The 16,728-nt window shown below is 39.1% G+C and overlaps 1 protein-coding gene across 3 annotated transcripts; it reads left to right on the top strand.

The window, feature by feature from the left end:
- Positions 1 to 127: 127 nt before the first annotated feature.
- Positions 128 to 10,713, top strand: LOC117297627 (Fanconi anemia group C protein-like). 3 transcript variants are annotated; one of them, XM_033780755.1, is made up of 12 exons: positions 128 to 272; positions 869 to 1,091; positions 2,169 to 2,256; positions 2,417 to 2,511; positions 4,245 to 4,358; positions 5,059 to 5,123; positions 6,614 to 6,828; positions 7,202 to 7,353; positions 7,848 to 8,067; positions 8,690 to 8,934; positions 9,278 to 9,487; positions 10,125 to 10,713. In XM_033780755.1, exons 2-12 carry the CDS (start codon positions 948 to 950, stop codon positions 10,389 to 10,391), a joined length of 1,815 nt encoding a protein of 604 aa, XP_033636646.1. In that variant the 5' UTR covers positions 128 to 272; positions 869 to 947; the 3' UTR covers positions 10,392 to 10,713. The 3 variants fall into 3 exon arrangements, with proteins under 3 accessions (XP_033636646.1, XP_033636645.1, XP_033636647.1); XM_033780754.1 differs by having other exon boundaries at positions 128 to 279; XM_033780756.1 differs by having other exon boundaries at positions 128 to 284.
- Positions 10,714 to 16,728: the final 6,015 nt, after the last annotated feature.

Here is a 16,728-nt window from a genome sequence, read left to right as displayed (position 1 = left end):
TGCTGGGTGTAAAACAAAGTACCAGCGACGACCGATGCGCCAAAACATTTTGTGTAAACCCATTCGCAAATGGGGTTTTATTCGCAAACGGTTCGTTAAATTGATTGACTGACGTGTGCGGTGCATGGATAAACACGAAAACTCACACACACACACAGGTCGAGAGAAGACAGCAAGAAGATAAACAAAGACTTTCAACTTCCAGCTGTCAACAGAGGATTAAAGTCTTCCTACCTCGAGTAAAAAGGCTACAAAGGAGTTACATGAATAGAGTAAAGAGTAATGTGTGCTGTTGTAGAACATTTCTTTTGAAATTCAGTGTTTATGTTTTATTTATTGTGTTTGGGGGTGGGGACAACTTGTTGCTGTATTTATCATTAAACTTCAGTCATTTGATTTTGAAGGCTGCACTTTACAAGGAAGAAGAGGTTTTTATCCAGTCTTCAAAAGGCTTGATAACCAAAAACAAAACAACCTGAAAAAACGACCGAAACGTGGAAAAGGCAAACAGGGAAACTAAACATTGCATTACTCAGAGTTGTTCTAAAATTAAATAAAACTTTTTCATAGATTTTCAGAGAACTTTGTATGACTCATGGTACTCCCAGAACTATGAGAGGTTTGTTCCACTAATATCTCCACGTGCAGAACACTCATCATAGGAGTAGACTATTAATGCCAGCCCCCCCCTTGTTTGGCTGTATAGTGTTATGGCTCTCATCTGTATCATGGCCGATAAGATACGACATAATGTTAAAAGAGAGCCGTAACAGTCTCACAAGGTGGGCTAGTCTCATGGATTTGAGTCACAGATTTTATTGTATTGCTGAGATTCTGTAAATTTAACTTAACCTTTTGTTCATTACAGGTTACAACAGGACTGTTCAGGACTGTATCCCAACTACATCAGTATGATCAAAGACTAGTATGGTAGAAAGATATCCAGCATGGATGTAAAGAGAGTACAAGTCTGTTTAGAGCGAACTAAAGAATGGAAGTCCGATCAAAGTGGACAGCAAAATGATGGCTCCGGACACCGCAGTGAGCTGAGAGTTTTCCTGACAGATCTTCACCGTCAACTTGTGGAGTGGGTTAGGCAGATAAAGTCTTTGTTTCATTTAGGGTTGTTTCTAGTCTTGGTGCAAGACGTTGTTGTTTGTTACAAATCATGATTCCCTGCACCGCCCGCACTGTGTTGAGTGTATGTAGGCCCTATGGTTTTATTGTTTTAATAGCTAACTGAACCAGAAAGTCTTGCACCAAGACTAGGCGGTCTGGTGTTCTGATTAGCAGAGTGTGGGTTCGAGTCCTGGTGTTGTCCTTTCAGCAAGACACTTAACTGTTAATACTTTGTCCTCCGGATGGGTTGTTATATAAATCTAAGTTCCTGTGTGTTGTATATTGCACGTTTCTACTTCTATACCGGTTCTCATCAAAGCCTGTTCAGCGTCTAGGTGAGGTACATTGGATGCCAGAAACACCCGGGTGAACCCCCTTCAAAGTTTGACTGGGTTCTTTTACTTACGTTTTAGTTTCACCTGGTCTATATTGATCTGCTCAGAAGGGACACTGGATTTGTGACAGCTGGAGAAATATCCACATTCATGAGGGACAGGGAGATCTGGGGACAACTCCGCCTTAACATCATTTACCGAGGACGCCACTTGAAATAGAAGAAGAAGAACACATGGGACCTATGGCTTCACATCCCATCCGAAAAATGAACCAATAATGGTTAAGCGTCTTACACACTCTGCTGGAATCAGAAACACCAAAGCTTGAATTGGATGCACTTAAAACCCCTCGGCCATGACACAGTCAGGACACAAGCCACATTCAAGAACCCAGTACATAGTGTTTTAAAGATTAGGGGGTTGGTCAAGGTGTTTTCTGGCATTGTGGCGGCAGTGTACGCCACAGAAACTTGTAAAACCTGACAAGGTATCAGTATGGGTATTTCATAGCTCTGCATACTTGTTTAAAGAAAAGAGCAAATATCAGCACCATGGCGAACACCCACCTATGGTGGATACCAGCACTGTTCATTATCATCAGAAAACCCTACAGATTCCCAATTCTTTTTTTCAGACTACCACCCCCCCCCCTCCCCACCCCATTGTCAAATATAAGTCTGCTGATTGTGTTTTTTCTGGTTAATCTCTATCTAGGGTAGTCTTAGCAATGCACTGAAGAACATCCCAAATGTTGCACAACTTCTCGGAAGACTTTGCCATAACCCAGCCGTGATGGTACAAGGTATAAGAAACTTTGTAGTTAATAAACTACATCATTAGGATTTTAGATGATAGTGGATTGCTCCTCGTTGAATCTTAACTCATTTCATGGTTTCTTAATTCAATATTTCTTCTTCTAGAAACTCATTGCATGGTTTCTCTTTATTCATTTTTTTTTCTAGAAGATGTATGCAAGCTTGTTATTCAATGTGTGATGGACTTCTATACCTGTACACCTTGCAACCCTACGGAGGAAAAAGCTGTCAAATGGGCCCAGGTATTGATGCTTTCTCTTTCTCACCATCTGCTCTCTTCATTTATAACAAATAACCATTAAGAGCTCTTTGTCTCTAGTTATCTTCAATCTTCAGTTATTTCTTTTGACCCACCTAAGGCCACATAAAAACAAATTGTTGATTGCCTTTTTTTTTGCGGATGGGGGAGGGAGGGAGTTTTTTTTTTTTTTTTTTTTAAAGTTCTGTTGACATGCCAAATATAAAATCAAGAATAAAGAAATCATCACAATCACTATAAAACAGAGGGTTTGTGTGTTTTTGATGTTTTCAACAGTTTTGTCAAACAAATTTAACTCCTAGATGACATTTTCTGTAAACTTTTTCAAACAACTAAGCACAGTGTAGCCCAAGTAAATATTTGAAGAATTGTTCTTGCTTTGCCAACATGAATAAAAACCTTCATTTTTTTTTTTATGGGGTCGCGGTTTTGAACGGTCGGGCGGGGACGATCAACAATTTTGTTTTTTTATGTGGCCTAACCACAAAACCTTTAAAAATATTGTAATTTTATTATTCCGAATGGCCCCTTAGTGTTGTGCTTATTAAATGTTGTATCCCCGTTCCCACCATAAGAAGGAAAACATGTGTTCAGACTAGATCCTGAGAAAATAGAATTTGCTGTTGCAAACTCATCGCCAACAAAAAGGACATGTGGTGTAAATGCAAAAAATAGTTAGTGGCCTGATGTTTCGACCCTAGCAGAGTCTTTCTGAGAAAGACTATGTGGTGGAAATGTTAGGCCATTAACTAGCCTAGGTTCTGTAACTGGTGGTAATCCCCAGCAATTGATGGATTATAACTGTTTTATCTTAAACAAAATAATGGTTGAGTGATTAGTGGACAAAAGATAAGGATTGTCTGGTCATGGTTTAGTGGAGTAAAGAGGAACACAATTAAGTTGATGGTTCTCTATAGAGTTCATTTTCACAGAGCTGTTTTATTAAAGCCACTGGACACTTTGGGTAGACAGTATTGTCCAAAGGCCCACACTTTGTGTATCACAACTTAATATAATAGCAAACCTGTGAAAATTTAGGCTCAATCGGTCATCGGAGTCGGGAGAAAATAACGGGAAAATCCACTCTTGTTTTCGCACGTTTCGCTGTGTCATGACATGTGTTTAAACTATAAATCCATAATTCTCTATGACGAGAATTTATAATTGTTTCAATGTTTTCTCAAAAAGTAAAGCATTTCATGGAAAAATACTTCAAGAGAAGTCTTTTACCATTACCTTCTTTAAACCCTGTAGGCCTAAGTTATTTGTAAATCTTCAAACTTTTTTTTTTCTGCTCCGAAACTGTATAATGGCTTTAAGGTAAAACATTCACCTGTGAAGGCAGAGGTTGATATTATGTATACAAAAAGCCTTTGGAGTGCCATGGTAGCCTGGGGCTGTATACTCCCCAGGGAGCTGAGGAAGACTCAAGGGATGTTATTGGCCCAATGACCAGGGGCGGATTTCACAAAGAGTTAAGACTAGTCTTATCTCGAGTTAGGATGAGTTACTCGTCCTTACTTAGGACTAGCCTAGCAGTTTTAATATCTCCTAGGACTAGTCCTCAGTTAGGGCTAGTCCTAACTCTTTGTGAAACTCTTTGTGAAATCGACCCTTGGGCACTATAATATAAAGCATATGGTTTTGTAAAATGTGCTATGTAACAACTAGTTGTTATTGTCATCTTTGATTGTTGTTATTTTCTGATTTTCACAGTCCCAGATTCTTCACTGTACATCATATTCCAAAGGGAAGAAGAATCCATGCGTTGGGGTAGCGGAATCAGTCGGTTGCTCAGCGAGTCATTTTAACCTCACATCAACTCTTCAGGTGTGTGGTTTTTATTGTTTGTTTACGTCATCTTTAAAGACACTGGACACTATTGGTAATTATTCAAAATAATTGTTAGCATAAAAACTTACTTGGTATTGAGCAATGGAGAGCTGTTAAAGTATAAAACACTGTGAAAACTGGTTCCCTCTGAAGTAACATAGTTTTGAGAAAGAGGTAATTTCTCACTCAAATATTAAAAGACTTCATGCCTGAAGACTCTTATTAGGCATATAAAAGCTCACAAATTTGTGAAACAAGTTTGTTTTGCCTTCATTTTTCTCTAGCAAATTTGATTACCAACTGGGGGTCAAAATGTTCACAGATTTTTTGTTTTATGCATAATTGGGGTACACCAAGTGAGAATACTGGTCTTTGACAATTGCCAGAGGTGTCCAGTGCCTTAAACTAGGGTTAACTCCGATCAGCGCCCAGGACTATTTTCCATGGACGCCCTCAGTACAAAAACTGTATTAGTAAAAAACATATTTCAAGTTACAACATCAAAATTGTTAAAAAAGAAAGACATCATGGTCACCTGCTGAAATATCAAATGGTTTTTTCAAACAATGTGCATTGATGTGTGTAATCATTTCGTCAGTTAATACCATAGTTACTTTTGGTTGGTAAGCAGTCTGCAACAACTAGTTACATTTTTGGGGGAATTAAAACTGTATCATCATCATTTTGTTTTAAACAGTTGTTGGAATCAATGGTTGAAGATTTGTACAAAGTGCCTGTGACACGGTGGGATTCCAGGGCCAAGTAAGTAACCACAGCAGGTGAATAATTGCAAGTAAAAAAGCAGTACATGTTCACATTTATAAGTAAAACCTACAAGTGATTGTGAATGTTGTTATAGTAGAAAAATTGTCAATAACCTGGGTCCAATTTCATAAAGCTGTTCATTGGAAAATACTGCACAATAAATTTATTGGGTATATGAGTTGGGCACCAGTCGCAACAGTGTGTGCGTTCGATTAGCTTCCCTTGGTCGACCGCGGTCTACCCTCGGTACATATGAATAGCTTTGATGTCATTTCTTGGGCTCACCTGGGTCAGCCCAAAGTGCCCTGCTTGTGGAGTGGGTCACTTGGGGCTGGCCCGACATGCATAACGTCACCACAAGAGGGTGAGTGATCGTTCCATTAGCTCTTGTGAGCACCATGGGGTCGACCCAGGGAAGCTAATCGAATGCACCCAATGTAACCAATTTTTGCTATTAAAATAAAATTTTTCCTGTGCTTAGCACGTTTTTGTGCTTGCAGGCTTTATGAAATTGGGCACAGTATGTGCACTGTATAAGTAAACACTGCATTCAATTGTGGTAGCTATGACCACGCTTCTCAACTCCTGCTGAAATAGTAAATGATTTTTGCAATTAATGTGTGTAATAATTTTGTCAGTTAATACTGTGGCAGTGTCATGGTCGAGCAGTTAAGAGCACTGGATTCAAGCACTGGTGTTTGATCAGCAGGGTGTGGGTTCGGATCCTGGTCGTGACACTCGCTACATAAAATTGGGGAGGTAGTGCTTTCTGCTCTACCGGCCAGGCTTTGGAGTGATGATACCCAAGCCTACATTCGTATGGACTGTTAAAGGGGGTAACCCTGTTTCAGCCCCAGGAGTAGGTGGCAACGGCCTCTGGAATAAAATAATTGTAGCAAACACCTTGAAGTGGCCTTCAGGCCTTGTGTGTCTGGCGACTTGCATAAAAAAAAAAAAACCTCCATCAACCCCACTGGCTCCCAGTTGTCACCATTATTCGATTTTAGCAAACACCTATCCTTAAATCTCTCGTGAACTTTTGCAAATGGTGACCCCGGTTCAAAAACTAACACCACTGAAATCACAGACAAGAAATAATTGAAACGACTGACAAGAAAGCGACTTATGAATACGAGAAAATTACATTTATTTTAAATTAATAACTTAACGAAAATTATGTTCAACTCTCTTTGTTCGACTAGTGAATCCTTTCACATTCAGTTTCGGTTATAACACCCTAACTTTAAATAAAATGCTTGGTGATACACTGCGCTCTAACTGGTTAAAAACATTTTGGGCGAGACCACACGAACGCAAAGGTAGGTTTTTACACTATGCCGAGATGGGTCACGCACGCAAAACAAAATACCAAAAATACCAGTGTTGCACCAGTCCATCAGAGAATTGTTTTCCAAATCCTCACCATTGTATAAAAATGTCTCCACAATACCGCTCCTGCATTTCTAACCCTAATCAATTGTTTACAGCTGTCTGGTACCCAGTAAACAGCTCTCCAGCACCACATTGAGTCATCTCTCCGAACTCTGCTTGCCATTGGTTACCAGTACTTCAAGTGCAGTAGTGCCATTGGTTGAATGCTTGCTGAGTTGCCATGGAAACACTGCGGAAGATGCCCTGAGTCCAGCATTTCTTAAAGCCATAACAGAGTCACAGCAGAACGCATACACTGCGAAAAAAAATAGCAAGTGAAGCTTTCTAATTTTTTCCCCCAAAACTTGGAAGAAGTTATGCTAATTCTTTTTAGTTTGGGTTTAAAAAAACAAAACAAAAACTTGAGTGGGACTTGAACCAACGACCTCCAGATAAATGTACCGGTTCTCCTACCAAATGAGCTATTCAGCCCTATGTTGGCGGTCTCCCTATTAGTCAATAACTTTGTTCAGTGGGTGCCAGTCAGAAGCCATTTAACCGGTAGCTGTCGTGTGGCCAGGGATCACACCCAAGTTTACTATACAAACCAGGGAGCCTGCAGCAAGTTTTTTCTGAGTATTTTACTTGAAAATTTACCACTCATTCAGAAGGTTCATTTTTCAATCTTGCTTATTTTCCAACAGCCTTGACGATGACTTACAAAGGCAGAGTATCGCTGTGGACCAGGTACCTACCAGCTCTCGAGAGTGAGTTTCTAAACCTTGTGCAAGCGCTCATGGATGAGTATCCCTCGACAGAACATGACTCACAGCAGTTAATATCCAGTAGGAAACTGGTGAGTTCTGTGGTGTGATAGTAAAAAACATTGTGAGAAACGACTCCCTCTGAAGTACCATACAGAAGAGGTAATTTCTCACTTAAAAAAAATTGAATCTGAGAAGGATCCTCAGACCAGGAGCCTTTCTCGGGCATCTGAGAGCACACAAATTTGTGCAACAAGGGCGTTTTTCTTTCATGATTCTCTTGCAACCTCGATGACGCCATTGAGCCAAAATTTTCACAGATTTTTTATTTTTATGCATATGTTGGTATACACCGAGTGAGAATACTTTACTGTGACAATTACCGAACGTGTCCAGTGCCTTAAAAAAGGGAAGGGAAATGTCCAACAAAAAATGTGATGTACTCCTTTTCCAAAAGATAGAGTCCTCCTGTGAGTGGGAAACTAACTTACATTAGTACTTTATCTATTGGAAAATGAGTGCATCACAATATTGAATGTTTTATTTTCCTCGCTCTATAACATCTTGACTGTGTTTTTCTCCCCAGCCTCTTGCCTGCGTCGAGAACCCGTCTATTAACACAGCCCTACAAGGCCTGATGGAACTGCTTCTCCAGAACACAGAGGGCAGCTCCTTTGTACTGAACCTCATGGAAGTCTTCTCTAAGTGTGTGCAAGAAACCCGTAAAGCTGCGAAGACAGCTGAATTTCATTGCAGAGTAACTGGAATGGATGGGTTTCGCAACCAGCTACAAGTGAACCCACTTGGTAAGAAAATAAAAAGGATTGAGATTGTTTTTATCATAGGAAATCTCCATAAGCTCTTTGGTCCAAATTGGACTTTGATACACGGTCATAACTTAAAAACTACAAAACCCATACATATCGCCCTCATTCGATTGTTAAGAGCGATTGTTGAGCTTTGGTTTGATGTGATGTTCATCAGGGGGTGCTATCGAAAATATTTTAGAAAAACATGGTTGAAGGTGCTTTTTTATTAATTTTTTTTATTTTTTATAAATTAATCTGTGCACCAAATGGTTAAGAAAGAGGCTATAATAACACATCCTTTTTTGTCTGGCATCTCACACCTGTTATCTCTATGTAATTCCTTTTCAAAACAGTGGACTTATAATTGGATCATACACAAACCAGAAGGGCTGCTGATCTGCCCCAAGCAGATTAACTGCTCATTCATTTGGTTTAATGACCCAAGTAATTCAATGAAAACACACCCACTCTGAGAAAAGGATAAATACAAACTCATAATTTTTTTAATGGAGCTTACCCATCATTTTTTTCGAATTTAAGTTTTTTGAATCGTCATGAGTATACAAATAATTTATCTACATGCATGAAAATTTTGAATTTGCATTTTTTTCATCCCTAGACTTGCCAAGCAGTCTGCTGACTCTTTACATTAACAACATCAGTAACCGCCTCATGCAGATGGCACTAGATGACGACCACGCTGGGCGAATCCATGTGTGGCTGCTATTAGTCAGATCCCCAGGGTGGCACCATGCAGCTGTTAGGATGCTACTGCATGGCAGTGCAGAGTCCAGACCAGCATGCCTCAATATTATTGCCTGGTACAACATGCCACTGGTTCCCAATAGGCACCAACAGTACAAGGTAGGTCAAATGCCTTAAAGCAATCAATTCAAAAGGAAAAAAAGCAATTTTCTAAATTGATGCGGGCATTATATTGTAGCGACGGTGCCGGATGATCAGGGAAAACCACTCGCCAGAGAGGGCGTCCTCTGGCTTTGGCGTTCTTCTTCGTGTAAAAGTCATGACTTGTTGAGTGTAAATAAAGCTCAGAAAAAGGGACAGAAATGCAAGTAAATAGTATTCGTGTGTTTATAAAAGTTGTGTGCATTGCAAAACCCGGTCAATGCCATTTGTTGGTTTCCAGTTTCCCACTCAGTGTTTTCGTCGACCTTTGACATTGTATGACCTCTAACCTCTTTGCTAGGCACGGCTCAGTGACCTTGTGACCTCACTGCGAGGTCTTTGCAGCAAGACCAGTGTACAATCTTGTGACCTTCACTGTGCATTCAACCCTCTTCATGCGGCGGAGGTTAAAGGTCATGGCCATATGCATAATGTGATCCATCCGCTGATGATGCTGTTTGTTGTTAACGGAAGGGGAACTCTTCAGTTGCTGGCTGACATTGTCAAATTGGTAAGTGAAATGTGAAAACAGAAGAAGAACATCCAACTTTGAGGCTTGTTAAAAATGCCAGATACTAGCCTTGCCCACATGCCCTCTGAGATAAAATTAATATTAATAATAAGAATAAATACGCATATATTCTCTGTGACGCTTCAATACTCTGTTTTTCCTGCAAGGTATGCAGGATTACGTTTGAAATGAGAACTAACTCGCTTTACATAGCACCATGTAATGGTTTAAAAGTTGCTGTGGCGCAATATGCTGCCAAGCGAGATGTACCCATGAGATTCGTAGTATACATGTATACACACACGTCTCTGTTGCATTCGCACTGTGGCCATCCTTTTGTTCTGTACACTTGAAGATCCTAATTGTCACAGTGTAAAAAACACTGTTGTGGACGTGTTTATGAAGAATCTGTTTTTGTAAGATGTCTTTCTCTGGTGGATTGCTGGTTGTTTGAAGTTTGTTTAACAAGGAAATTAAATTAGAAACGGAGTTGTTGAATGTGAACTACATGAACCTAGAGTGGCTTTTTAGCCTGGTTTGGGGTCAATTTTCATTACCAAAAATATCTTGAGCGTTGTTGCAAACTTTCATATTTAGAGTGCGATGAATGACAATTTTGTTTATGAATTATTTGTAGGATACTGTTGACAAAGAACCAAGTGCTGCAACCAGCTTCATGTTTCTCCTTGATAGTGTTGAATTCAGCACCATGTGGGATGCTACATCACAACAGGGGTTTGGTAACCGTGGAACACACGTCAACGACGCACTGAGGGAATGTAAAGGCGCTTACCTGGCAGAGTACCAAGAGCGACGACTTTCAGGGGAAGCTTTAACTCTGACCGAGAAACAACACTCTGATTTGCTGGGACGATATGATAGAATAGTCAGGCGGGTCATGTGACACTATTCATGTGACACTCTCAATCGAACATAGGCCATGTCAGCTCCATTTTCGCCAAAGCTCTTGTTGATAAAGAATAATTCATACGATGTACATGTAGGCATGGGTGCATTTTGGCGGTTGTAACCAATAACCGTTTCAGTCAATAGCCAGTGATAAGCAATAACCAATGGCAAGTTTAACCGAAACGGTTAAGACTGCGAAAATGCACCCCATGTTTGGCACTGTGCCAGCGCTTATGAGGTTCCAATAGACCTTATCGCAAATACCAATGCGCAAGCGCAGACTGTTGAATGAGTTGCATTGTGGGATATATATGGATCAAATTTGGATACCAGCTAGACCACAATGCACCTAATTCCAAGCTTTACGCGCGCGCCCCGGTATTTGCGAAAAGGTCTATGCATGTAACAGTTCCAAGATTTACCACCCAAACCCACAAAACGCCATTTCCACTAATTACATGTAGTGTATCTAAATTAGTGTCTTTTCCTAAAACTTTTACTTCTGACTGGCACTTTCGAACAATGATGTCGACAAAATAGGGAGAATGCCATCATTAGGGCAAGATGGCCGAATTACTACTTTGTGTAAAATACTGACGATGTATTAACTGGTTTAAAAACCACTGCCAAAGAAATTTTGGAATATATATGACTATATTTTGTGAAATATTTGATCTTCCATCAATATGTTTAAAATTATTTTGGTGTACTCTATTAACTTTTCCTAAGGCTGAAGCTGGGGTTTAAAGGGAGAAATATTTTGGGAATTTGTCTTTCTTCAATTTGAAATAGAAGTATTATACCTGCATAAATATTTGTTGATTGTTAAGAAAATTTTGACTAACTCAATGTGAATGGAAGTATTTTAACAGCATCAATATTTGCTAATTGTTTAGGAAATTTGACTTTACTTCAATGTAAAATGGAAATTTTACTGGCATCAATATTTGCTAATTGTTTAGGGAATTCCGCTTACTGCAATGTGAAATTGAAGTATTTAATCCGCATAAATGTACTGTTAAATGTATTTGATATTAAAACAGACCTTCAAACAACTGAGTTGCTTTCTAGACATTGTATGGTATTTATTCTTCATTTATAGCATAATTATACATAGGCTTTGCCACCATTTTAAGTGCACAAACAACACAATTCTTATAACCCTAACGTTTTACTTACAGACCAAGTCCACAACTTTTTAAATCTACTTTTTTTTTCCCACACACACACAAAATGGCAACACACAAATGTATTATTTGTTTTTAAATTTTCAGTCTATTGCAGCGCATAGAGTCAAGGAATGTCACGTCCTGGCATTGTTTATTATATAATGCATCTATTGTACCTGTCTGTACTAACCCAGTTTTAAACTTGGAAATCATAACAATGTATGCAAACAAGCAGTCCCCAACATGTAGTTAACGATAAAACAATTCTGTACAGGTAATAAAAGTGGCCATAACATTCCAGTACTGTACATATTAAAGCAAGCCAAAAAAAGTGTCGGCATCTACGTGTCAATAAATAAAATATATTAGGCAAGTGGTATATGCTCTTGTGTTCGACTTGACCATATTATTCTCAAACTTCAATATCAGTTAAAACTCAAATGTTTATTATAACAGGCTTGACTAAATCAACGCAAAATATATACATTTTTGTCTCAAAGCCGATAAATTACTAACAATATAAACCAATGCTTTAAATCAAGTGAAATTTTATACAGTGTTTTTACCCCTCCATGATGTACTGCGTACATTCTTACCACATTTTACCAACCATGTAATTCTACTTCTTTTAAAGTATGGTAAAAATACTGCCCAACAAGACAAACTTTTAAACCAATTACAATCCACGAATACATGGGAAACACTTTGTGCACAATTCAAGCATAAAAACTATGTTTACCATTGCACATTGCCTACATTAAATACACTTTTTGTCTATTAGCTGGATGGCTCAGTTCAGCACCAGTACAGTTATCTAGCAGTTACAGGTTCGAGTCCACAGTTGGGAGAATACTTGTACAGTCAATTTAATGAAAGCTGGTTCGAGGTCCATCTTAAGTAAATGATTTGGATGGTCTTAAACCAATGATCTGAGGTTAAAGGTCAACGTCCAGCTTCCGTAGCTACATGTAGCTCACTTGGCTGAGCACTTGTACAGTAATTTTAAGCTAGCGGGTTCAATTCCACTTTCAGCACATGGCTTAGTTGGTTTAGAACCAGAGCAATGATCCAAAGGCTTCAGGTATAAGTTTGACATGTTCTATAATCCATATCAGCATAACTACATGATAAGTTGTAGAAGTCTGTAATCTTGTAGGAATAAACACGATGTTACTTTGTTTAATTTATTCGGGTTGTGAAGCCAGCCATCGATTTCACCAAACTCTTCCTAACTTAGGATTAATCTTAGGACTTTGGACGGGTTCAGTTCCGTATCCAAATACGTAGGACGAATTGAACCCATCCTAAGTTAGGACGGGTTACCCGTCCTAACTCGTCCTAACTCGAGTTAGGATTAATCCCAGCGTTTCGTGAAATCGGCCTCAGGACTCTAAGAAATGTGAAAGTAATCACTATACTAGCCAAGAACCGAATGAAGAGAAGACAAGGAATGAAGTTTCAGTTTGAGATGTGGGAGAAAACCCTAGAGAATTACTCCAGGGAAAACCCATGCAGTCAGATAGGGACTGAAACCTAATCCACATAGTGCCCTTTGTGTGATTCAAACCGGGTCATAGAAAGGGAAGGCAAGGAAAGATACCACTCGCCAACCGGACTACGTTTGTGTACAGTTTGTTTGTGTATGTTTGCTTGCGAGGCAGTGCTCATGTACGAGTCGAGCGGATATGGGTTAATAACTCGGGAAAAATATTTATCTAATTTCATAATCACATGAAGTATATGATCAAGCTTTCTTCATAGCAAATGGAAGTGGGCGCATTGCAGCACAGATTCAATGACTTCTTAAGATTATGGACTTCTACAAAAATCTTCTAAAAATCGGTATTTTCAACAACAAAATTGCAAAAATAATATAAAAAATGTCAGCTGATTGTCAAGCTAGTAGCAATTGTCAAGTATGAATAAAATAAAATTAAATTATTTATGCAATTGTCATGGCCATAAAATTAATACTTTGTGGAGCGCTTTCAAAAAATAACTGTATACAAAAATTGTAGACTTTGTAACAAAACTACAGTTCTTGGAATTAACCTAGGACTCTACTTTGAGAGAAAAAAAGAATTAGTGAAACAATAAACAGCAGTGAGAGCAATGTATGAAGAGACATGCAACAGCAGTTGACAAGTTAGATGAAAAACATGGAACATGAATTTTATATATTTTATCCAAAATACAAAGTGAATATTTTGCGCGTCATGGTACAGGTCAAACTGTTATAACAGCACCTATGGTTACTGTCAGTTTTAAACATTTTAGTTATCGTTCACCATTTTCCTCTTAAAATATATAATTTTCTTGGTGTCTAAAATAAGTACTGGTTTATAACTGAGCCACCATTTCCACGAAAACCTTTAGCCGGACGGTTATTAAGCACTTCATGTACAATCCAAGGTCCACAAAAATAGAAGCAAATGGTTACCATAGTAATTGGCTATTTTTCTTTATATATTACAATTAATGAAGCTTTTTTTTTTTTTATGTCAAATGTTCACATCGATTTGTTTAAATTTCTTAAGTGTAGCGACTATTTCTACAGAATAAAAACGTTGTACGTCTTTATATACATTTATATTTACAGTCATCGTTCAGTCAATTTAAACCGACCCATTTGTTAGTGTTTGTCTATTTCTTAATTCATCAGTAAGAGGTCATTAAAACAAAAGAGACAACACACATAAGTTTTCAATTTCACAATTCCGGAACCAGACTAGAGGTTTTTTGTTTTTGGAGATTGGACCCCCTAAGGTTGTATGTAAATTGGTTGTCGCAGCTTTCGGCTACAGCTGTTGCTAAGGACATCCTATACTTCTGATCCTGCCATAGCCGTAGCTGTAGCCGCTCATTTTTACCCACCCTGACCTTCTGTAAATTAGTACATACACTTTTAGAGACCATTCCTTTCAACCCAATCATCACCAAAGCACAGAAACTGCTAATATTATTTCTTTAAAGGAACACGTTGCCTTCGATCGGACGAGTTGGTCTATAAAAAGCGTTTGTAACCATTTGTTATAAAATGCATATGGTTGGAAAGATGTTTTAAAAGTACATTGTAGAATACAATCATCCACACAAATATGCCTCAAAATTGCGTGGTTTTCCTTTTACTTTGCGATCTGACACGGTCGGCCATTTATGGTAGTCAAGAATTTGACTCCCATAAATGGCCGACCGTGTTAGTCAACGAGGTCAAAGGAAAACCATATTTGTGTGGATCATTGTATTCTTAAAACATCTTTCCAACCATATGCATTTCATAACAAACAGTTACAAAAGCTTTTCAAAGACCAACTCGACTGGTCCAAGGGAACGTGTTCCTTTAATTTAATCAAATTTTGTCAGTAAAAACGTCAGCAGAACTAACATGAAACAGAAAATGTAGTTTTTGACCTTATGTGAATGATAGTAGGTCAAACCTTGCTGCCGTCTGCTGCGACTTATGGGCATTTTGGTACAAGCCGCTTGTGGCCACTATCGTTGGGTGCGTTCCTTTAGCTTCCCTGGGTCTACCCCGCGGTGCTCACTCGGGTGAGCCCCTGACAAGAGCTAAACGAACGATCACACTCGCCCTCTCGTAGTGACGGCATGCACCTCAGGTCACCCCCAAGTGACCCACTCCACAAGCAGGGCACTGGGGGCTGACCCGGGTGAGCCCTGTCAAAGCTATTCGAACGTACCGGGGCAGACCGGGGTCGATCCAGGGAAGCTAAACGAACGCACCCATTATGGTCTCTAAAAAGTTTAAGCAGGGCGGGAAAGTAGGCTGGTGTCTGAATTGGCAGTTTTGGCAGCAGCCGATTCAAAGGCAGCCGCAGCCACAGCCACTGCTTCAGAAACGGCTGAAGTCCGCCTTTGTCATGGTTCAGCCATCCTGTTTTTCACTCTTTCAAACCTATGTAGCCAAACTGAGGCTGATACGAAACATGAGTCTGGTTCCTTGATATGAGGTAAGAATAAGTACTATGATTGTCACTATGCATACCAGGAACCAGACAAAGATAACCACACCATGATAAAGGTCTAAATAACAAGCAACATAGGGGGTCCATTTGTTTGTCAGTATAAAAAGCAGCTAGGGCTCAACCTCGTTCCCATGGGTGTATAAATCTCACCTCGCCTTTGTTCTTAATTGAATGGTTCCAGTTATGGGTGCATTCGTTTAGCTTCCCTGGGTCGCCCCCGGTGTGTGACGTTTTTTTTTCCCAAGACGAATGTGTGCAGATAATTACCCACGTTCGTCCTGGAATAAAAAACCGGGGAACCGGTGGACCCAGGGAAGCTAAACGAACGCACCCTATATTTGATTTTTAAACCATTAACCTGCTTTACAAGCACACCGGAATACATTTCATTCCAAGTTTGTAAATCTGATAAATTTAACATCTATTAAACCTGAATCACGTTAGGAAATAAATACCTTCTTAAAAAGCTATGGACCAATTTCATAGAGCTGCTTAAGCAGCAAGTAATGTTTCGCTAAGCAAACAAAAATGCAGGGGACCAGTCATGAATTGTACCTATGACATGGCATTTTGGCTGGTACTCTTATCAGGGTTTAAGTATAACTCTGTTGTGCTTAGCTACTTTCTTGTGCTTACGCAGCTCTTTGCTATTGGGCACTGGGGTTCATGGAATTACTCCACATATATTAAACATTTCAATCCAAGTTTCTAAATGTGATAATTAAATAGAAAACAACGCACTTAATACACATATTATCTTTTAATTTATATTAGTTTAAAAAGGTTCCCCCATCGCATAAACCGAAGTCCAATACCAAAAGTTCCAGCAGCTTGAAACAACGGTAAACCAGTCAAAATTTCTATACCATCGGGCATGTTTTGTGACCAGTCCCCTGCAAATTGTAATTTGGTGAGCTGCAGTAATAGTTTCGTTAGATGTAGTACGCACAAAATGGCAGAGTGCTGTATTCAATTGTTGCTCCGAAAGATTAGTGTTTTTATCAGTATAACAAATTCTGACCATGGTTTAATTAATATTTTCTGCATCTACAAATCCCCCAAACCACTTCTGAATTAAATTCTAAGATCTTTGAAAGATTTGCTCATAGAGAACTAAGATTTTGGCAAGTTAGATTTAGCCATGTTATTGAAACAGTCTTTTCTGAACATGTTTTTTCAA

This window comes from Asterias rubens, chromosome 12 (assembly GCF_902459465.1).
Source record: "Asterias rubens chromosome 12, eAstRub1.3, whole genome shotgun sequence".
Taxonomy (NCBI): domain Eukaryota; kingdom Metazoa; phylum Echinodermata; class Asteroidea; order Forcipulatida; family Asteriidae; genus Asterias; species Asterias rubens.
Note: the sequence above shows the minus strand (reverse complement) of the source record. Positions and strands in the feature narration are given on the sequence as shown.